Raw genomic sequence first — 24,209 nt, 5'->3', positions numbered from 1 at the left:
AAGCCCTTACACTTTGGTTTGAAGGTTTCGTATGGCAACAAGAGTTCATATATTTCTGGCAAGAAAGATTCTCTGGTATGTATTGTGGGTGTAAAGTTAAACAAAGTAGAAGAGGACAAAAGTCTGAACAGTGTCATGCTCTAATAAGGCTTATGGAAATGCACATGCAAGAAGAACATTAAAAGAGTGACTTACATTCACAGAGGTTATCTTGCTAAGTTGACAGGCCTCCTGCAAAGACAGAAGAACAGCAGTTTGACATCATTGTCTGACTCTGGCTCTACAGATGATATACTGCAGAGATGATTATTTGAAGCCTACAAAGAAAACTACACTGGGAACTTTCTATTCTTCTCAAAGTCAGTCAGAGTTCACAATTGACAACCTCAAAGATTTTTACGGATTAAAGTCTATTTTTCTTTTTTTTTCAAATCTGAATTGAATTTTGGAAACATATTGATTTCTTCCCCGGTTGCAGAGTTTGAACAGCATATTTCCGTGCTCAGCTGGCACAGCAACAAAAAGGGGTTGCAGAGTACACACACCCATTCCCCAGAAATGTAAAGAATAGGGCAAACCTGACACCCTGACAACACAAGATATACAACTGACACTTTGATAAAGACGTTTTCTCCACATGTCAGGGAGGACAGTGAACAGAATATCAAATGATGCATCAAAAATTAACAATAAACAGCGACAAGCTTCTAAATTGGGAACAAAAGACACCCGCAAGCCTGCAAAATAGCATCCTCTCTCTGGGGACCGAGATAACTCACAGAGAGATAAGAGTATTTAATTTTTAATCACCAATTTTGTTTTCTTTGTACTGTGTATAATAATCTGAGTACATGACTTGATTTGCAAAGAAAATAGAAGAAATCTGCTGGTGAGGAGGCACTTAGACAGGGGGAGAAGAAGAGAGGACTGCTGGGGTGGAACGGTAAAACAATGAACAGGAAACAAGTTCATGTCAACAGATTATCCTGCCATAATTGTTCACCAAGGGATGCTGCTACTGAGAGAGCGATAGAGCAGCGCAGCCAAAGCTATTCATCAAAAACAAAATGGAGCTTCATGGTGGACAACTAGACTGAATTAAAAAGAAAGGGCTCCAAACTTCTGACAAATCACTGTCTAGAACATAAAAACGTAGCTACAGTGATCATCGTTTGTGTAGAGAGATTCATGTTTAAGACATTTTCAATGAAATCACTTGTCATCCGGGTACCAGAAAGCATCTACCGTAGCTGCTCAAGCTGAAACAACGCATTCTGCCTTGATTTTCAAATCAGTCATGTTTTCTGTGAACATTAACAAAATGTTTCCATTTGGTCACAACTTCAAATATGTCAGGTAAAAGAAAACTGTTCAAATCGATGTAACATGCCAGCCGTAAGCTTTGCTTAGAGATTTTTTTTTAAATGTGGTTTCTCATTTGGGTATGACATAGGTACAATGATTTAACGTCCCACTTCAAAGTTGCTACATTGGCAGACTCAACTAAAAGGTGACATCATTTCTGAAACTACTATTTTTTGCCAAACACAGGTGTGTACAGCTTCTGTGCTTGTTTTAGAAGCTATAATAGATAATTCTGTTAAATCTACAAAGGATTCTCAATTATTTTAAATCTCTATTTCCATTACTTTTCCATTAGCAGTGCCAGTTGTTTTCATTGATCTAAACTCAACAAGTTAACACAAGCAGACGAGTAAAGCACTTGCTGGTGTAGATAGTGAAGCATTTAGCAGCAAAAGAAACAGACACTTCCGCAAGAGTTGGTGGAGACCAAAACTGAGCCAAATGATAAACACTACACAAACAGTCGTCGATTAGACAGACATTAGAAATGACAACTACACTTCCAAATTGGCTACTGTTTGCTGGCATGTTAACATTACACAAATGCCTATATGGGGAGAAAATGACCAAATATGTTATCGATGTTGTGCTTGATGCTTTTTTTGATACCAATAACTTGAAAAAAACGACATACAATTTAAACATTTTGGATTTCTGAAAAGGCAAAAGATAACTTAAAGACAATATGAAGACATTCTGTGGGTATGTAGGAATTTACAGCTGTTTAAAACTGATCTTAGTCAAACAGTGCTGCTATAATACCCCTGCCAACATCTGGTAAAAACATTTTAAAATAGTACAACAAATATATCCTTAAAGCCAATATACCCTACTAAATAATCATAGCAATTCAATAGATTTCAAACTATTCACAAACACATTAGTTTAAAATAGATTGCTACATACAGTGTATACTTTATGCTGTCCAGATAGTTTCCATTTAATATGGATATACATAATACATGACTCCTCTGCACATGAACATGTAGGTCATGTCTGAATGGATTTTTTTGGAACTTGTCATAGGCTCGTAATTATACTTCATGCTGTATTGTCATTACATCTACACCAGGAAGACATTATAGTGTTTACTTATGTAGCACTAACCCCAAGAAATTAATTGGTAAGGATGTTGAGATGGCCAATATTTCTGCCAAAGCACATTTATTTTTTAAATTAAAGTCATTAAAAATAGATAGCTTCCTTTTTTTCTTAATTTTTTGCATATTCTAGCACACCAACATTTGTCAGGTCTGTTTGAGGAGTAACTCATTTGCATCCACTGACTGGTCATTTAAAGCTGGATTTGACTTGAGGCTGCCATCAGGCAGTTGTTTCTTCTCTAAGTAATGTTTTATTCAACATCTCGTGACACATGCTTCAAGTTAGAGACCTTGCCTACCAATTAAATATATGATAATGTACATGAGGGATCTGAGAAGGTGACCCGTACTTGTCTCATATATGACATTCAAAATAGTGGTTGAACATGGGATTGCTGGAGAACATAAATGTGTGAGTTTTCTCATTTCAACACCCCCTCGTCTGTATGGATTGGTCAGTGACCTTCTCTCTCGATGTACACCTCTCAAACAGTTTCAAAGCACCCACATACAAGCCTGCGAGAGAGTTATTCTTAAGATAAGTGCATTTGTTGGTGAACCACATCAAAGTACAGAGGGATGTCTTAGCGAGCAAAGGCAGTGGAACTCGAACCAAGCCTTTGATCACCCCAGGCACTCTGATCATTAAAATATTGGATAAATAATTGATTAAAAACACCAGACCTCATTGTGCTCTGCTTCTGTATCCCAATTTTTAGACACTGTGGCTGCACATTAAAAGAGTGAATGCAGGTAAGAGAGAAAGGAACCAATACACAATGTAGCATTGTATGACATGTTTGGCCATTTATACAAAAAATATTTTGATATTCTTGTAGAGTGTAAAGCAAATCCTGACTACAGTGCAGTCTTTCAGTTCTCCAGCACTTTGTTCATGTATGAACTGCAGACAGGTTGAAGTGCAGCAACAAGCCGTTTCCTCCAGTGAGAGTCTTAACTATGGGATAGCAGGCTAGCACAGAGGTAGAAGGACTGTGTAATAATCAAACGGCATAGTCAGAAGCCAGGTAAGAGTGCATTCCAGCTGCGCTTAGGTGATATGAGAGAAGCTAATATTACAACTGCAGTGCAATCTAACTCTGCAGTGCAATCTAGCAAGAGAAACACAATGCGCCTGCTGTGTGCATATCAAGGATATTAAAAAGACAATTTTCCATCAGCTTTGGTGCATATGCTTGTAAATCAATTTCCCTAGGTGCATTTAAGTTAACATTAAGAGGACAAACATTAATTACAGTAGAATGAAGATTTATTCCTGGATCAACACAGGACAACAGGCCATCAGATTCTTTGTATATCATTGAAGAAGCTTCAAACATGTTCTGATAGATTTTTCTTTCTCACTTTCGAACTCACATGTTGTGAGTTATGTGGAATGTTCACTATGGGTAATGTGCAGTATAAGTTGTTTGTGTTTTAAATGGCAAGTGCTTCTCTTAATAAAATTGGATTGTTGGTTGTTTTTCATTGGTTTTTTGTTGGGACACAAAGTAAATTTTATTGTGTCATATCCTGTTGTACTGCAGTATATTGTATCATATTGTATCATATCACATTGCATGGTATCATATCGTGTCATTGTCAACAATTGAAACAGAACTTGGGTTTGTAACTTGTACTTTCTGTAATGTAAAACTTGTCATTAAAGTAATTTTAATGCTTGAAACAAAAGTAACATTTCCCAGTGTTGATCTCTGTGAAAGTATTCATCATACGGGGTTAGAAGACAATTGCAATTAGGGCAAAACTATTTTCTGTATAACCTGAGGTTAATTTTATGAATTGAAGCATTGGTTACATCCTTCACAAAATTCAGGCACAATTAAAAACACAGAAGCACAGTGGGCAGCTATCAAAACTAATTAGTGCCGAAACCAAATAGCCAGCAGTGTTGTTTTCATAGACAGACATCTTTGGGAAATAAAAACAAATCAAAAAACTACCTCTGGATTGCCAATGTTTTTTTATTTTTATTTTTTTTATTTATTTATTTACAGATGTTCTGATGTGGTTCTCTCCTGACTTCTGTGAGTTCATTGACACAAAGGTCCCTTAACAGGAGGTTACATCAATGAACTTAAAAAAAAAGTTGTAATATTTTTAGTGAATGCAGCTGGTGTCAAAATGTTCTGCTGGCTTTAAAGAAAATATTCCCTTATAATCAGGGAAGGGAATAAGAAAAACACACGCACTTTGTTCTTGTCCACACTGAACGGCTGAACCCTGCAAACTGAGTGATTGGACAGTTTCACCATACAAAGCTTTGTTCCTCCCGTTGGCAATCAGTTCAAAGTAGTGAAAAAGATGGCATCTCAAGACGCCTTGCTGCAGTTTGTGAAAATAATGTTAAAGACTTTATGATGTGATAACTTCAAGCTACACTGAAAGCCTTAAAACCCCCCTCATCCCTGGGGTCTCCATGTTCCTAATAGTTTAACACTAATGAGATCTGCTGCTCCCATCTCTCCAGCCTCCCACATCACAGTTTATTTCATAGTGTAAATACCTTTGAAGGTGGTGTGAAGCGCACAGCCAGGCAAAGAGACAGGAAGCATGCTAGCTAGCCACAGTCTCTCCAGCTGCCAAAGCCCGGCCTTGTGCATTTCACATGTGTTGAGACTCAGGGGTTCATTGGTGGAGCTTGTTTAAAGTGTGCTGCAGTTCAGCTAGTTTCTCTGCATGAAGCCTGTGGAAATACTGGTCAGGCAAGACTTGTCAGGACTGCAAAGTATTCCAGAAATGTCAGAGCAGTGCCACAGTTGATGGCTTAAGCTTCTCAGAGAAGGTGAAAGAAAAGCATGTGGTTTGCTCTCGAGTGGTTGCCCTGAAGGATGAGATGAAAGTGTCTGGTGTTCATCAAAAAAAAAAAAAAAAAAGGCCAAAAAATGTATCAGGTGGCTGGGCACAATCACAAACATGCAGACATATGCATAATACGCACACTTATAATACAAATATCCTCAGTGGAAAACTTGGACATGAACACCATCTGCTCATGTGCTCAGTCACCAGAGACGTGGATGTCTCCGCCAAGAAACAGTGGGTAGAGTTCAAGTTTACATCCCTTGTATTTCTGGCGACCACAGCATGTCTTAGACAGCGTGATAAAAGTGTTGCAAACAAAACACCTTCTCATCAAAGGGGCTAATAAAGTCTTCAATATACTTAAGTGAAGCCTTAGATAAATAGAATCCCAATTTCCCTGTGCATTGGTGTTCAGTTGTCCAAAGTGTATTGATGTACTTATTGACATTCAATAAAGGGAAACCCTCTCAGCAAAGCACACGAGCTGGTGTAAATCCTGTACACGTCTCAAGTGTGCAGCAGGAGCAACTTTCCTTTAACACAATTACTCGACAGCAATAATGTCTCAGTGTGTTCGAACCAATTTTGATTTACAAGTGGACAACATGTTGCCTTTTCATCAGCTTATTATTATTAAGTGGTCCGTATATGTGTGTTTCCCCTGGACGATCCCCCCTTGCGCTTCGCTCTTAGCGAGGTATTGATCCTCCCAGTGTACCGGCCCCTCCTGATTTCATTAGGCTAGCTGCTGTTAATTACTCCACACTCTAACCTTTTGCTGTTTCATTTGGACCGACAAATTGGGTGAATTAAAAAAGGGGGAGGTAGGAAGAGGAAAAGAGAGAAAGGGCTGAATTAAGCTCCCTGGCAGCTGTAGTCGTGGACCCCTCCCCTTCCCTCTCTCTTTGTGGCACTGGTGTCAGAATCCCAAGCGGCGTAATAATTAAAAAAGTTCATCAATGTTCTCTTTGCTCATCAAATTATGCAGAAGGAGGCTACTCCAGTTATTGATGCAGAGGATTAATTTACGAAAACCATAGCAAGTACATCTTCCATGCTTGTCTGGGGAGTTATGCCTTTTTGCTTCTTTATGTATTTGTAAAAGGTTTCTAAGCTTCGCGCAGGCACATCATTAAAACACATTAGATTCATTTATGCAAATTTATTTACAAGGATAATGTGAGAGACAGAACTAACTTCTAAATTTGGTTTCACACTGGATCAAAATGCAGCACCTCTCTTTCCTGACACACCAATTTGTCTTCTTAGGCAAGGTATTAAAAAAGTCTGATATGACACATAGCTACAAAGTTATAATTAGACCTCATTTAATTCCTTATGTCGTGAGATTACGTGTGCAGTGCATGGCATCTAAAGCACACTTAAATCTCAGGGGAATGTAATTGATTAACCATATGAGACTGGGAACCAGATGATGAGGATGATGCTCTAAATCCATGCTTAATCAATATAGCCACTTCCTACACATCGAGGGATTATTGAGAGAAATTACTACCAGCTGTAACTGCTGATTTACAACACATCAGATTTTTTTTTTCTGGATGTGTGCAGCAACGTGTTCATGTGTACATGTGAGTAAAAAACATTTTGCTGCTCTTAAGTAATCACCTGCTTTAAAGTGGGACAATGTTTCAACACGGATACATTAGCAGCCAAGCAAGTGACGTTTATAGGATCTTCTGGATCCTTAATATGAGAGACGCCCTTTCCTCAAGGTTGAGCACATTCTAGTCGAAGAGATTCGACATGATGCAGAAGGAAGGAGCCATTCAGAGTACTCCCTTTGGCTGAGATAATAACTTCATCATAATTAGCTTGTGGTGCTCGGGAGTGTTGAATTGTCGGTTGCACTGGGATCTGGGCTGATTTATTGCTTGATTTAATTACGTATCAAAATTCAATTAGACATGCTTTCAACCAAATTCAAAGTGAGTTTTTGTCAAGCTGTCCCTTGAAATCAGACGCGTTTTGAAGGACATCCTTCACGACACAGTGACATCTAACTTGAAAATGATCACTTAACTAAAAGCGTTCGTGCGCTCAAAGATGAAGATGGGAATAAAAACAACAAAAAAAGCTGCTCTGCCATATTTAGAAAAGACATGCCTTTTTTACTCCTCTTCTTATTTCACATCTCACCCGACATCAAACGGCATCAAATAGTGCGAAACAGACCTTGATTCTGCAGTGATGTGAAGAGGGTTGCAGGTACTTTACCAAGTGAAGATACATGACAAAATGCTCTTTGAGGTTGACTTCAGCTGAGGAAGTGTCTGACTTTCTTTACCCACATCACTCACTGCCTGCTCACCCCCTTTTGCTCTAGACTACACCGGGGGAAAAAAAGGGGAGCTGTTTTGAATAAGTGTCACACCAGCCTCCAAGAGCTACATTGATCTTTACTACTATGCAAATTCAGGATGTCATGGTGTCGATGCTAAGAAGCCAAGGAAGGGAAGGAATATTTTAGCCGCAGGTCTCCGCCTGAACTGTATTCCTTCACCCGCATTGTAAATACACTCATTGACAATTTCATTAGGTACACTTTGGTATAACTGTGCAGTGTGGACCTGGACCCTCAGAACCAGCAGATCTTTCCTTGACACATTGCTTCAACAAGGTCCCAAAAATGTTCCATAGGGGATTTGATCTATACTGACTTGACAGGTTAGTTTTTGCAGTTTTCCAGCGACTGTGAACGTACACTTCACCACATCTCAAAAGTGTTGTATTAGACTGTGTGATCTGGGGACTGTGAACATCACTGGAGTAAAGTAAAGTAATTTCCTGGAACCATCTTGAGACAGCGACACATTATCTAGCTGGTAAATCTTTCTGGTTTGCTCCTGGTCAGTAACAATATTTGTTGTATTTATAGAGGCAAAAACATCATACATACACCAAATACTGGCAGACATGAGGCGTTTTCCTGCTTTCACTCAGGCTCCTTTCTGATTCCTTTCCGGTATTCATTGCATTGCAGAAAGAAACACCTTGCCCTGCCTTACAACAGCATGCAGAAATGTATGCAAATACTGTTTTAGCATGTCAGCTTTTAACTTTTTCCAGTCTTTACCTCGCATAAAGTGCAACATCCTGCATTAACAGCTACAATACATATATCAAACCAGATACTTTACTGTAAAAGGGAATACAAATGGCATACTACTGCCCTGTTACCCTGCTTTGATGCCCTCTGATTCAACAAAAAAAGCACAATTTCACTCTCTTTGTTTTGTAAATTGTGTGGGAATTCCATGTTGAATAAAGCTGTCACAAGCGTTGATTCTAATCATATTGATGGAAAACAATATCCAGACCTTAACGGGAAAATAAAAGTTAAAATTAGCAATGTTTCCTGTTCCGCTGCAGAGGGACAGAGCAGAGAAATGCATTGAACCTGCACACAAAAAAGACTCTTGCTAAAAGTGCAACTTGATGTTCACTTTCTATACCATGCTGTGGTTTATCTGTTTGCTAGTGGCACTGCTTGCATGCGTCTAAACAAAGTGAACAAGTAAACAGCAGCACTGTTTACTTGTTGCTGCTGGCTCAGATAGAACAGTAAGGAAGGACAGGAAGAATAAGTGCCTTAGAAACAGTACATTTACAAGGCCCTAGTGCACTTAAATATTATCCACGATGTAACTACTTGCTGACAAAACACTTAAATACACCCACAACATTTTGCTACACGGTTGGACGCCGGTGGCAGAGGGGAGGATTTTGTAGGTTTTAATGTCCATGCTGCTAGGAGACCTTAGATTATTCGACAAGGGAAATATATTTTTCTATTTCTCTATGTGCTGATCTTTTCCATTAGGCAGATTGTAGTTTTTTGAATAAAAAATAACTCTTGATATCTTTGATCTCTGAGCTTGACAGCTTTGCCAGTCAAAATGCCCTATTACGACAACAGAAGATACATTCTTGCATATTGGATTCAAATTTTAACATCTGCTGTGTAAGGGGGGCTGCACTGGACCATTTTCAAATCAGGCCTTGCCTTGCCCCGTCGTTGGGCGGGGCAAATCAGGCCCAAAATCTGGCCTAAAATTATCAAGTCTGTAGCCGGTTTGAGATAAGTAGAGCAACTTGACTCTTTCAAGAGTTTTTAGAGATTTATTTTTAAAGATCACAAGCCTGAAAATGTTATGTTCATTTTAGAGTCAAATGTTTTTCCACTATCTGTCACAGAATGAATATTTTCACACCAACTCAACACTAAAGCAATAACTTTCACTAATTAGGCCGCCTTGCATCAGATCGGTTTAAAACAAAAAAAAAGAAGGGAAAAAAAGGGTGCTGCTGTTGATAGAAGGCGACATACTGTAGCTGTCTGTGACACACGCGAGAAGCCTTTAGGATTTCGCTGGACAGTAGGTGAACCTCACAACCCGCTGCATATTCTGTCTGCCTGCACAATGACTCACAAAGGCCTGACTCACTGTCTGGAGGAGTGAGCTCCATTTATGGTGAGGTGCATGTAATAAAGCAGCCTTTAAGTGTACTGTTAGAGAGGAAACACAGAGGAAAAGAGAACAGAAAGCCCCTCGTTGTGTCAAAACTCCACTCTATCAAGATTTTTTACTAATGTGAATTGTTCATCCGTTTGATCTCCCTCTCACTGTAACGACTGACAGCTCCCTTTTATTTAGACTGGCAGAAGCATTGTCCATAGATAGTGATGTGCGACGACAAACTGTATGGCAGCCTCGTGTTTGAAGCAAAGATCATTGTCATTCACTGAAAAACACTGAGCCCGACGAGGAAACTGACTCGTGATTTTACAGCACATTTACGGTAAATGATCTCCTGAAACTGGGAGTTTCCTCTGACTTGAATTCAAAAAGCTAAACGGTTAGCAGACAGTGATGTCATTCCGCTTGTTCCGTCTGGGTTTCAAAGTGTACTCAGAGTCAGTCTTCACATATCAACACGAGCAGTCGCATTTCACAAAGACGCTTGTGAATCTTTAACAGACCAAAGGACTTGTGCGCTCGTTAGAAATTTCAATTAGAGCCTTAGAACAGAAGTGATAATACTTTATTAATGTCTCAAAGAATGAATCGCCCTCTCTCTGCAAGAGTGTTGGCAGGTCTCGCTTCAAAAAGACAGTATTTGTTGCTTTTCCATTTATACGAAATCTGATCCCAACACAGGGATCATTTGTTATCTTAAGAGATCAAGTTTATCAGAGAGAACACTGTTTTTGTCTCTCTGGAATGCCTGTATAAAATCATTTGCTGTTAGTTGAAAAAGAAACATTTCTATCATTATCTACTGAGAGGATCATAACCTTACCTTCTTAAGATGCTGCTGTTTTATAGAATAAAGAAAACCATATTTTCTATGTCCGGTGTGATGAATAAATCATCATATAGCTTTTACTATGTGATTCCACTTACAAACAGAAATTATAAAAGCTATTATTACACTGAATAAAGGAGAGGGAATCTTTCTTAGATGCTAAGAATTTCTTTTTATGATTATACTTACTCTCGTATGCCCCCCCATACCTTTCACACCTCAGAAGTATATTTTGATTCCCCAATGATGCCTTTAATTGAATAAGAAATTAGGACTGTCTGTGATGTTGAACATACAAGTCCAAGACACCAAGACAAGTCCATTTAGTACTTCTACAACTGAAATGCTGACACAGCTAAAGAACAGACTTGATTGCTTCAATAGGATGACAGTATACAGAAAAACTGCACCTGCATTCAATGTTCCCAGAAGACAAGAACTACGTTGACTACAGCTACAAACTGTGAAATATTAAAAGTCAATATAGTCCACATTCTGTAATATGTAGGGCAGTGCCCTTGCCACTGTCTTGCTGCAGGTGAATGCAGTTATTATGATTAATTTATATGGAAATCTATTTGCAACACAACTAAAGAACAACATCTATGGTTGCAGCAAATGGCTTGTCTGCATAAACTCTGTTTGTCTACATATTATTGGCAGATGTACGCTTTAAACACACAGTCAAAAGGAAGCAAAATGAAATACTAGTTTGGGACATTATTTCCCCTTCTATATTCCCTATTGGTAAATTCTATGTAAAGCATATTTTTTTCTCCATCTCACATCTTCTTTCCAATATGTTCTGTAGCTGTCAATGCTGCAGAAGAAACACAGACAATTCTTTGTGCAACACCAGTGGCGCAGCCTTGATAAAACATTGATAAAGCACAGAGACAAGGCTCACAGTCATATCCCCATTTGCTGCGCGCATATCTTCCTCAAATATGTTGATGTCAGATTTTCTGGCAGCGCAGTCACTTAAAAGTGTGCCACTGATGCAACTCAACAGCCATCGAGTACGGAGCGGTCTCTGTTGCCCTGCCTGTTTCTTACGATTGCGGGCCATCACCAAAACAAACTTCTCCTCACTGCCAGGGTAATTTCTCCCCCTCTCCTACGGTATTAGTATCTTTGTAGAAGGCAAATGTGTGCTCCAGGAGGTCCGTCCCAATTGTTTTTTTCCCCCAAAGGCTCTTGCTGTTTCTGTGGCCACAGCCAAGTGCATTAACATATGTTCTCACGGTGCATAGTGCTACTCTGCATTGGTAAATGCCTTATTACAGCAATCCAGCTCTTTGCTCTTCCATTGAATATCCATAAGTAGTAAAACACAGCCATATCTGCCCACTCAGAACAGTAGGGATGTGTCTCACATGACAGGGGGCTCCTTAACATTTAGTCTGAGGCCCTCTTTGTCAAATTGATATTCCACCCACTCACAGTAATGGCAGGCGGTAATAATGACAAATAAAGGCAATATTGCTTCTGCATGGTACACACTGAGTGTAATAAGGTCATCTGCTGGTTATGTTTTTTTCCTCCATCCCGTATTTATGCCTTTTTAGCATGCAGAGTCAAATTCTCTCAGTATGACTTACATCTCCAAAGACTACGCCAGTGTGAAATATTCAAAGGCAGGGAGGGTGAGAAAAATATCCTGAGCAATGCAGCATGTTCTTGCCTAGAGAGCTTACACGCTTGTAATCATTACCGAATTGCAATTTCCGCTTTTTATTCCATTAGTTTTTATTTGGCTTTTCCTTTCTGTCTGAGGTGACACAAGACATTTGAGAAATCAGGAAATCGGTTTCATGAATTCAAGACATTGGAACTGAGTCCAAAGATTCTCCATTATCTAAACAGTCTGTCACCGTGGTTCGACTACAGTGTGATGAAAAAAGCAGGCTTAACAGGGTGAACAATAATGAGGCACATTGAGACACCTCTTACAGTATGCGTGGAGGTTCTTGACAAGACATATGTTTGCAGTTAATGTAATTGATCTGTGGGCATGTAGCGGTTCTGTTCTGAAACCTAAATAACTGAGGAGGTGATGACATCCAGAGAAACAATTAACATATAAGCATGAATTAGAAATGCAGCTTGGTTAGCACCTTCAGTCAAAGTCTTGCTTGTTTGTGAATATAAATTGTGAAAAAGAAGAACAGACGCCACACCCACCTGGCTATCTGTGTGAATGCGGATGATAATGCAGTTTGGTGCTAAAATACGCCTTTGGGTAAAATACGCTCATCATGCAGCCAATACTGTTAGAACACTGAGGTCATTGGCTCCTTGGGAGTTTTGTCAAGATTTATTTTTCATATCTAATTTGGGCGATCTTTGTTCCCTCTGTCTGAGGCACAGTTGTGCTGTGTTGATCTGAAGACAGATTCTAAGAGAAAAAGTATCAAACACAACAGAGAACTTGTCTTATTCTAGCTCAAAGAACCAAGGGCTGGCATCCATGTCATCCCACAGCACTGCACTGATTTATAATGGTGAGGAGAGAAAAAATAAGAGGCCAGGATACATCAAGAAAACATGAAGATATTGAATAATACTTTGCTCATGAATAAAATCATTGAAAGAGCTCTTTTATAGACCATAACCACGAATCTGGAGCGTTTTATGATGAATGTCTTATCTATAAATTACAGCTTTTGGATTTCGAAGGTTTTTTTCGATAAATGTATTTATGCTTTCAGTTATTATTTAATATTTTCTTCCTGTTTTGACAGGGTGGATCACCTGAGGACACAAGTTTTGTTTGTTTGCTTTAACTTTGAGATCTATTTCTTAGACAATCTAGTTTGGCCTGCACCACTGTGCAAACTAATGAAGCCTCAAAGGCTTTGTTTAAGTCATTAAACATGGAAATCTAACTGCAGCGTTTTCTTCTAATGGCAAACAATTACATGACGACAACCTGGCCGAGAAAGTGAATGTCAGGGAGAACAAATGTAGATGCATTGTTTATGTTTCAGCCAGGGGAATTACATTTCCATCCAAGTATTAGAACTGCTTGACTGGTCATTCACACCAAGTAGATATACAAATCAATGCATAAATAATACTACATAAGTTAACAGCATTTTAAACCTCTGCATTCTGAAATAAACCCTGACACATCTATGAGGAAGTTAAAGTTTCTCTTTCAGTTGGGAGAAAACTTTTTGTATCACTGTTTTTTTAACCATTACTGGCCTGTGTACATATGTTAATGTACATGCTTATACATTGAAACGCCATTCAAGTCTAAATTAAACAACTTTCCAAAACTGATCAATAGTGATTTTTGTTTTACCAAATGTAAGTCTTGTTTATAACATTAAAGGACAAGCACATGTTTCTGATACTCACAATATTTAGGTGTCAACCTGCAACTGTCCTTAACTTTTCTGCAATGCAGATGCTTGTGTACAGCAGCTTGAATTTACATACAATACAATTCCAAGAATTCTTCCCCTCTTCTGGACACAAAGTAGGCCAGCAGTTTCAGGTGTTATCAGCACATTAAATGGACATTATCAGTTGTTATCAGAAGCCCAGATAAAAGACACTTCCTACTTGGCAGTGTAAACTCTTATCATCTATTAGGTACAAGGACATTACTACGTTAACACGTATAAATAATAACCCGCTGATTGTGATGAAATTGAGGTAAAAAACAAACAAACAATGCTTTCATTCTTTTCAATCGCATTAATTGGATGCTTTTTTTGTCCCTTTGGGTTCACTGTAGGTGAACCACTGCAGCGTCTCCATGTAGTGACCATGTAAAAGAACGACCCTACTGTGACTTTTAATCACTCATTTCAGTTAAAAAAAAACTCCCAGACAGCTGAGATGACAAATTCAAAAGTAAAATTCACCTTGTGACATCAGACCTTTCACTTTTTTGGTTGTTCCTTTAGCTGTTTTAAAAAAAAATGTTGATCCGTAACAAGTTCCTTTTTCCTTTTTAAAAGCATAACAAAAACTGTTTTGAAATGCAAAAGGATGGCATTTCAAACATGCTTTAAAAATGTGATGAATTTCTATCTAAAAGCCCTAATAATCATAACGGTATTCATTAGGTCAATAGCTAACACAACCCATAGGTAACACAACATGACTTTAATTTTACAATGGCTCTAATTCAAGTGAGGACCCCCTCCTATCTGACTTGGTAGGTCAAAAAGATTATTCAATAAAGTTTCTATGATCCATATTGCATATTGGTTTGTTTGTGCATGTACTGAACACCTGCTGAATTTTTAAAGCACGTTTTATTTTTAGGTGTTCTTAAGTGATTTGAATGTTTTCTGTTACACCTACCTCTTCAAACCCTAGTGTATTTGCACAGGAAGGAAACTGAGAACATGTTTTGATACTGTATAATAAAACCTTGATTTAACATTTCAGAGGAAGCATTTCTCTATAGACCAAAAGCCCCTATCATATAATGCTCCCTGGAATGCACAGAGCCGCCAAGTAGCACATCTTGATGAGTAGCACTATGTGATAGAACACCGGCACAGTAAGGAAATGTGGAAAAACATTTGTATCTCCTCTAAGAAGACCTTTGTTAACCTTGTGAAATTAAGCTTCGACTTCAGTCAAGACAAAGTTGGATCTGCTGTGTCCTTTATTTCTATTCTAGTTTTGTCCTAAAGTTACGTCAAGAAGAAGGCCACGTAAATATGCAAATGACCTTCAGATGTCAAACACGAAATGATGCACCTGGTCGCAGGTGATCGTTGACACACACTGGTTCATGTTCAGAACAAATCAGTGATCAGGATCCCACAGCTAAACTCGATGTTTGAGACAGCGCAAAAACACCAAGGTATAAAAGTTCATGTAAAACAGGCTTGGCCACAATGACCCATAATATTGAATTACATGCTTCAGGGCCTTTTAATTTTAATTTGATTTATTTTGTATTTTGACTTTGATGAGGTTGCTTAGAGTTTTTGTGGTAAAAAGTTCAACAGTGTAAAAAGAGTTTACATCTAATGTTCCCCCGGTTCTCAACGCTTCATCAGAGGTGGCAAATTGCTTCTCTCCCAAGCCTGGTTAATGAATGAACCCATCACACATTAATGGCACAATCTATGGAAGAGTACTCCATGTTTGGAAACTTTTCCAATTCCAGTTTGGAGTTGCAGTTTGTTGATACAGAATTGCCTGTTGACATTTTGAAAAAAGGAGTGAAGAGGACTTATGACTTATGATCTATGTGGTTAACAGTAGATTTCAACACATGAAGCATCTATTCTGCTGTCAATAAGGTCTGTTTCAGTATTTCTCCTATGTGCTTTCATTGTATCACTTAAGATTTGATTTAAACTATGACACAAACAGCATAATTGTATTTATCTATCTGCGGTGTATCTGACTTACAGCAAGTGTTTTGTTTAAAATCTAGACACATCAGCTTAAAGTGGTTGGGCTGAAAGGAAAAACAAGTTTTCTCTTCAGTTGTGTTACCTCTGTTACTGTGCTATCATTGCTTGCACAATTTGCACTGAATTAACTCCCTTCGCTTTTTTTGGAGGTCTATTTATTTAGATGAATTCACACACTGTGTATCTCTTGTTTGCCCACTCTTAATCTGACTTTGTGACCGCAGTCTTTTATTTTGCTGTATCCTCATCTTGTCTTATCATTTAAGATATAAAAAAATGATCTTAATGTTTAGCTGAATATTGAAAAGAGAAATCATGCGGCAAGCAATCAATCACATGATTAAAAATCAGAATTTCTGCTGGGTTTTATTGGGTCCTCTGCTTGATGGACTCATGTAATACGGTATATTTTATCACGGCAACCCTGGCACACTTCCTGCAGCTTTTGTGCTATCTATATGGGCACCTCCAATAGGATCTGTGAAAGTTATATTTTGACTGCCTTAGAAATAGGCTAAATCACTATGGCAGAGCCTGGGACTTGGTATTATCCAGCGGTCAGGCTAAGATGCTTATACATTAGCAATCTAGGGAACCGGGCAGCTGGACTGGAGTCCTGGAGCACACAATGACTTGCCATTAATAGGTTGTGGAGCGTCGGGAGAGCCCACCCTGAGCAGAGATTTCCATGTGGATATGGCCTATGGCACAGGGGTACCTGCCCTCAGCCATCTGCACTGATTTGACAAATTATTCTATATCAAAGGCCTCTGCACTGATTTGGGTGGTAATTGATTGGAAGTGAGGCTCTCAAATCCCTGATTGGTTTAGCTGGATGTGTGGGGAAGATATGCAGTGGCAAATGAGAGGGAAGGATAGAGAGAGAGAAAGAGAGTAGTGACAGTGAAGGGGATACGGGAAATCTACTGCAGAACTCATTTGCACTGTGAGAGATTTGAGAATGAAATTTTGTGAGACAATGTCTACACACAATATTCATGGTATATTTCTTAACAGAACCACCCATGTCCTATCTTCGTTTCTGTTACTTTTTTCTGATGCAATTGTCGAGATATCCAATTTGTTAGTGTGTCCGTGAAGATTGGATTTCACCATTCAGAAAGAGGAATTTGGTTAGAAATGGAATATTATTGATTTGTTCCACATGGAGGTGTGGTCTGATGCAGATATATGAGCATGGCAGGCTGGCAGGGAGGCATGGATTATACATCCCTTCATCAATTTCTCTTGAATTTTTGATGCTCCTAACCCTTGTTGTGGAAATCAAGTGACAAGAGAGATAACATCAAACACGGAGGCCGGCCATTGTCAGTGATTCCCCTGGGGATTGCCTCGACCTCATAAACCATTATAGGATCAGGGCTGCATTAGGGGACAAATAGGCATGAATGATGTGCTGAACACTTATCATATTTACATAATCTATTTTGTTGCCATCTTCATGTTTGGCCTTAATACGAAGCATTGATGAATCACTTAAACATAGTCTTTAATTACATAAAATCTCTGTAAAATGTCATGTATAACACATATTCATGTTTGGCAGAAATCTGGAGGTTTGAACATGACATTGATGAGCACATTTGAAGCGCTAAAGCATGCTCTGATACAGAAGCAGTACAGAGTAGAATGGTCAATGTGAATATGCATCTTTTCATATTTTTGTAGAAAACATTCCATGTTTAATACTGAAGCTTGCATAGTGTTAGCATATAGCATGTTAGCATGTTGTCTTTGACATTCCATCCTGTCACGTACAGTATGGCTCATTGTGTGTTCTGCAGATGAGGCAGAAGACTGTAGAGCCCTACAATTGCACCTGTGGCAGTGGATGCTATGTACATACAGGCCCACTGCCTTTATTACACGGCAGGCTGGCTGCACCGCATACCTTTTGCCATTTGACACAGACATGTGGTGCCTGCTAGTGACAGATGCTGCACAGTACTGGTCCCAGAGGTCACAAATGACCTTTCGAGTTGCCTCTTTTTTTTTTCAGTCACAAAGAATTATTTGTTTGACGATGGCCACCGATGTGACCCCAGGCACCCTGATGGTTGCTGCTTGTCTTCTGAGATCACATTTACCTCAAATGAATTGTAAATGTGCTTATACAAGACAGGTTGAGTGAGTGGATTTGTGTGTTTGTGCGCTTGCATGTTCATGCTCAGTAAGACGCCTCACTAACAACCCCATTCTCTTCTTGATGCATTTAACGTAGCTCAATTGCTGCATGACTAGCCTCTTGTTTGGATGCCAGAGGGATTGTCTTTTATCATACAGAATGAATCATCATTAAGATGTGCTTGTTCAGTGGCCTTTCCTTGACTTAAAAACGCAGCTGCTAACAGGGTCTCTTTAGCAATTTCTCTCTTCACAATCAGTGTGTTTACATTTACATTCTGTTTGAGCCTCGGAGGATGAACTGTGCTTCAGAAAACAACTTGTCTACCATTTTCATCCCAGACCTTTTACATTGTTAGGTATTATGTCACGGGAGACGTTCTCATTCTGTGTGGAAAATAGAAACTGTGAAATGGCATCCTGGAGTTGCACGGCGTTAGTTTACCTAAGCAATTTCAGAGCTGGCAGGAACAGGGTGCAGTGCAGGCCCCATACTGTCAGAGGTGCTTGATCCCCACCCCCACCCTTGCCCTCTCCATCTGTCACCTTACTAGATTGCACTGTTCACATAGACACATAACATGTAGTTATGCATGCACACGCACACACACATTCTTACACACATACAGGCACAAACACAATCATATCAGCCAGAAATCTGCCCTACAACAGCAGAGAAAAATAACTGTTTGTATTTTATAATGCTTTGTCAAACCAAAAAAACACACGTTTCATGGTGGGGTTTTAAAGGCTCCTGTTTCCCATCTGTGCTACAAATGCCGTTCTACAGATGTACAGAAGCACATGTGTATGCTCATATCCCTGTTCTTGTTTCATTCCCATCCTGTTGTGGTATAATGAGAAACTGTTATTCATGCTGTAGATTCAGAAGTGAAAAACTGACACAATTTTCTAACGCCTGAAGCCTAGTGTCAGAAATATGATCTTACCCTCACCTCTTACCCTGACTGCCGTGCTGTAATGATGCTCTGAGGTGAGCCCACTCATCAATTATTCACAGAATGCACAATTTTCACTCTTTATCTTCTCGCCAGCGAGAGGAAAACCATTTAATAAAAATGGAGGTGAAACTAAAAGAAGAGAAAGGAGGGGGAAAGGCAGAGAGCAGCTTGGCGGATGAATAAGAGAGTTTGCGGTGGACAGACAATGCTCTCGATGTGAGTTATAATTGTAGTTTAACAATGTGCAGACCTCTGGGATTTTCAGTATGCAATGTATGGCCTTTAGACTAGGATCTCTATGGAAACCAAAGGCCCTGAACGACCTGCAGTGCCCACCCACTCGGACAGCCGTTAATCATCTTCGCTCAGATCCTGGCACTGCAGAATATTGCCAATGTGTCAAGAAGCAATTATATATACTTAGTGCTCGGGCACCCGATCTTCTCCCTCCCTTCTCCTTCCTCGCTCTCACACTCTTAATATAATCACAGAGCAGTCAGTTTAAAAGCCCTCTGTTCATTTCACTATCTGTCTGGGGGATGCACACAATGCAGATGAAGAGAAGTGTAAAAAGACAGAGGATATTCTATTCTGAGAGCCATTATAATCTGAATATTCTTCTCATATAAATCATATCCAGCCATTTACTCATTTTACCAGCCTACTCAGCTGACTGACATACCAAATTAGCCCAGCTGGCCCATTGCATTCGCTGCACATATTGGGTTGGTGCAGATCATGGAGACTAATGTGAGCTGACTAGAGGGAGATTATGTTCCACTGCTAACAGCTAAAACGTGAATAACACTATCCAAAAACCCACGGTGTTCCCCCATTACATCAGCCTTGATCGCCTGTGAAAAAATGGTTAGAAAGCAAGAGTGAGGGAGAAAGGGATGGAAAAACAGAGAAGAGAGCGAGGAATAACGGGGCATTGACTTATACCGGGTAGAACTGTAGAAAGTGCACTGTCAGTACAGACCACTACTTAGTACAGCTACATACTTCAAGAGGTTGGATAATGTTCGCATTTTTGTTAATGAAACACCAGTAGGCTATATAAACAAACACATTTCATACAAGAATTAGTTAGTCTGTAATTTCTTCCCAACAGCATCTTAAATACCAGGTGTTTTGGTCGTATGTGAAGGACAAGTAGTCTTGTTTCACATTGAAGACTAAATTAAATGCATTGTTGCTGGGTTATGTCATGGCCACAAAGACGGATCCTTAGCAGGACTACTGTCCAAATGCGTGTGTTTAATGGTGTGTTTGTATGGCCCACAGCATTAACCAACACCGTGGCGTCTGGACCATGTAACTTACCATTAATGATCTATGTGCTCCCATAGCGTTTACCAGCACCTCCTCGCCTGGTGATGGTTAACGCTGTGGCCACATAAACAGCATGGATGTCGAGGAAAGTGTTAAAATGTATTGTCCCTGCCTGATGTGCATAATCTGAAGTCTTATGTGAGTCACTGCCAATAATTGGCAGTAAGCTGGTCTCTCACATAACTCTGAACATACATTGTTAGAAATGGTTGATGATATATGAATAAGTCACAATTCTATTGGTATAAAGTTAATGAAGAAAATGTTTTTTTTCTCTTCATCCATGGTAAACGCCCCTTGTAAATGAAAAAACTGTGAGATTCAAGACCAATTCACATTCGCCAATCTGTCTGCTGATGTCAGACTTGACCTACCACCATGGGCAACTTTTAACGCCACCAAAGTCATTTGGACTGTAAGCTGTGTATTAGTGATGAAGAGCGGTGAGAGTCTTTGAACAGTTGATGACAGGTTGTCAGACAGCTTTTCTACATTGGGCTCCTTTTACCAAGGTCCACTCTTGAAAAAAGCCACTCTCCCCAGCACCGGCCACTCATCCAGAAAAGGACACAGGCATTTTTGACACGTTTGGTGCTAAGTGAACTGAAATTGTGTGAATTTCACTACATAGCACATTATCACATTTGCAAGAGCTTTGCACCAGGAGTAGGAAGTGAGGGGGGACAGTAGAACTTCAGTGTGTTGAGATGACTTTAGACTGTCAGATTGAAGTGAGGACTTCGACTGTGCATGTACGGGACTAATTAGCATTGAATTAATTTGCTGTTCTCACCTCATGTCAAATAAGTCTTGAATCATAATGAAATGGAAACCAAATAGAACAAACAGAAAAAAAAAACACTCCTTGAAGAAAGCGATGTCTATGAAAGTGAACATTTTCTGTAAATAAATCCTTGTATCCTTCCTTTTAACGTTGTAAATATCAAACATTAGATACATGAACTGATGAGAGGGGTCTTGGGCAAAGCTTTTAACAAATTTGAGATGTTAAGAGACACACAAAAAAAAAACATTAAATGCTTAAAAAAATCTCTTTTACATAATAATGTTTGTCCCTGGCCTAAAAGAAAGCTGGAGCTTACCTTATGAGGACAAAGTGGGGGCGGTGAGTTAAAAGACTTCTCTGGTGTCTGGCCCAGGTTCTACAAGAAAAACACATTATCAGGGACATGTTTTCAGTGGATGGCATCTCCTAGCAAATCTTCAGTGAAAGAAGGTGGAGCTTGTTTTCTGGTTCTTGCCATTATTATTTTTTGTCATATATTTTAGAGGAGCTAAGTGACTCTCAATCAACTAAAAGTTCTCTACTGCTCTGTAATCCAAGACCACAGCTTTTGTTGACAGTCCTATTTTAAATCTTTATCTTGAAAATATAATTTTTTCATGTCATGTGAGTGGGAAGTGATTTTGTTATGTTTTCTCTCTTCCCTCTATCCCTCCACAAAGATTATAAATCCTTCTTTGTCAGAAGATTTCGCTGAACATATGTTCAGACTTTGCATACACGCCTGAATGCATTTTTTGAGGTTAAATGATTATCACATTGTTAATACACCAATACATCACTCAGATACAAGAAAACACCATTAAAAAGCAGACGCAAGGTAAGTCAACAAGCCACCAACAGATGGTCCTGCTGCTTGTGATTATACAAAGATCCAAAGTATTAGCATATTCAGAGTGCCATCATACAAAAAAAAGAGAGAAAAAAAAGGGTGCCATCTTGAACTGACCTCAGTGAGAAATGAAAAGAGCAATTGGTGAGTGAAACTCAGCAGGGAAGTGGATGCTTTCTGAAAACTTCTTTGGGAATCTACCAAGGGTCTGCCTCCTGGGAAGGCACTGTTGATTTCCAAGCAGGTGCTTTCAGTTATGCCCTCACATCCAATTATGTGCCTGTGGTACGTCTGATGCTCCCTGACACTATTAATGGCTGCCTTATGGTATCACCAGGACAGATGAGACACTCAGCTCTCCCGACTCTTAACATCTATATTTCATTGGAACATAGAAGGGGAACACCTCACTGGCCAAGGAAACTAAGAAGGAAAAAAACAGGCAGGCTTTCACTGCATGAACACCACTCCATGAAATATAAATGAATCAATGTGCTTTAGAGAGATAAATGGAATTCGAAGACAAAATTTTCCCTACAGATTGAGCGGGCTTCATAACTATGATATCTTAATTGATGTGACAAATAAACTTGAGTTATTTTCTTAAGGGACAAGAGCAGCTTCTGTGTACGTTTCATGCATGCATGATATCTAACAGTAAGAAAAAGACATTATGACCTTGAATCCAAACTGTGACTCATATGATATAGTGCCAGATTAAGCAGGGATGGATGAGAATATTGCAGAAATCCAATTGATTATGGACTGAACCTCAGCTTGACAGATAACAGCGTAAAAACACTAGAAAAAAAATAAAATAATAATAAACATTTCAAGTTTAAACTTCACCTAATGGACAACAATAATAGTTTGAGTTTCTATTAAAAAAATGTTAAAATATTCCCATTATCAGTGTACAAAATCAAAGTCAAGTATGCCGTATTTATTCATAAAAAAAATTCTCTTTTCTCAAGAGATTTATTCATCATCGGAAATTGCAGTGCATGTTGAAATTTGCAAGTAAAAACAGAGTTTGTATTCCATTTTGAACAGCCATTTAATTTGAAAACGCCATTTATGTTGAAGTAGCAATATTTACAAAAACAAACGTAATATGTGGCTAAAAACTCTGCCTGGATCCAGTGCCTTAATTGAAAAGCCCTGTTCATGCTTGATACCAACCATAGATAATCTAAATCCCTTTCCCTTTCTTGGACGCACACAACAACACAAACACATAGCAAGATCTCTCCAGGCTATAATCACAGAGGTTTATTATTTTCATTTTTTTTTTTCTCATTACAATCTCATATTACTCTCGGAGCAGATCAAAACATCACTTTTCAAAAACGCCATGTTCCTTTGACACACAGCACCAGTAAATCACAAACATGTAAAAAGTAATTATTAGGCATTAATGTTTTATCAGTGTGGAAACCATGCAGTTTTGTGCGCTTTAAATCATGCTCCATGGTTTTAAAAGAAAGAAAAATGTACTGCTGTTCATGTAACCAGAAGAAAAAAAAATCATACATAGAAAAATATGTAAGAAGAAAAGAACTGACATTTTTCAAATCACCTTTGGTCTGGAACATTTTGCATCTGAAACACTATTGACAAGTCTCGCAACAGAGGGTCTTGGATTACACCACCTATCGATGTTTTTGTCTATTCAGAGTGCTGGGGGTGGTTATTGTAACCTGATGAGGCCCAGAGAGAATGATGCTTGGATATAACAAATTGTATTTTCTGAGGAAACGGAAAGAAAACTGAAATATGATGTTTCTTTGTCTGTCTTATTTGAGACATGCTGATTAAGCTTTTTCTGCTGTACCTAAGCTTTGTTTAAAAACCATAATAGTACACTCATTTTCAAACTTTGAACTTTTTGCTGCATAACGTATAGTATGATGAACTCTTTGCCCTTTCAATAACTATCCAAGAGGCAACTTGTACTGTGTTTCTAAAAGCCACTGAGCAAATTCTGACACAATTGGTCTCTTAAAACAAGAACAAAAGCCGTTGCTGGGAGCTGGATCATGAAAGCTGTTGTTCTGCACATTATTCATCTACTATAGCAGATGAAAAGCTCTTTGATGTGACTGATAT

At 39.0% G+C, this 24,209-nt stretch overlaps 1 protein-coding gene across 2 annotated transcripts in view; it reads right to left on the bottom strand.

The window, feature by feature from the left end:
• The window catches only part of pcdh11 (protocadherin 11), a 126,632-nt gene that overhangs the window by 52,927 nt on the left and 49,496 nt on the right, over window positions 1-24,209 (bottom strand). Inside the window, exons 4-5 of one of the 2 annotated variants that reach the window (XM_020637110.3) lie at window positions 21,567-21,626; window positions 196-231 (exon numbers count right to left, since the gene is read on the bottom strand). In XM_020637110.3, coding sequence (XP_020492766.1) covers window positions 196-231; window positions 21,567-21,626 — 96 coding nt within the window. The remainder of the gene's footprint in view (window positions 1-195; window positions 232-21,566; window positions 21,627-24,209) is intronic. The other variant, XM_065958596.1, reaches the window with a different exon arrangement.

Source organism: Labrus bergylta, chromosome 9, assembly GCF_963930695.1.
Source record: "Labrus bergylta chromosome 9, fLabBer1.1, whole genome shotgun sequence".
Taxonomy (NCBI): Eukaryota; Metazoa; Chordata; class Actinopteri; order Labriformes; family Labridae; genus Labrus; species Labrus bergylta.
This window is presented reverse-complemented; position numbering and strand designations above follow the sequence as displayed.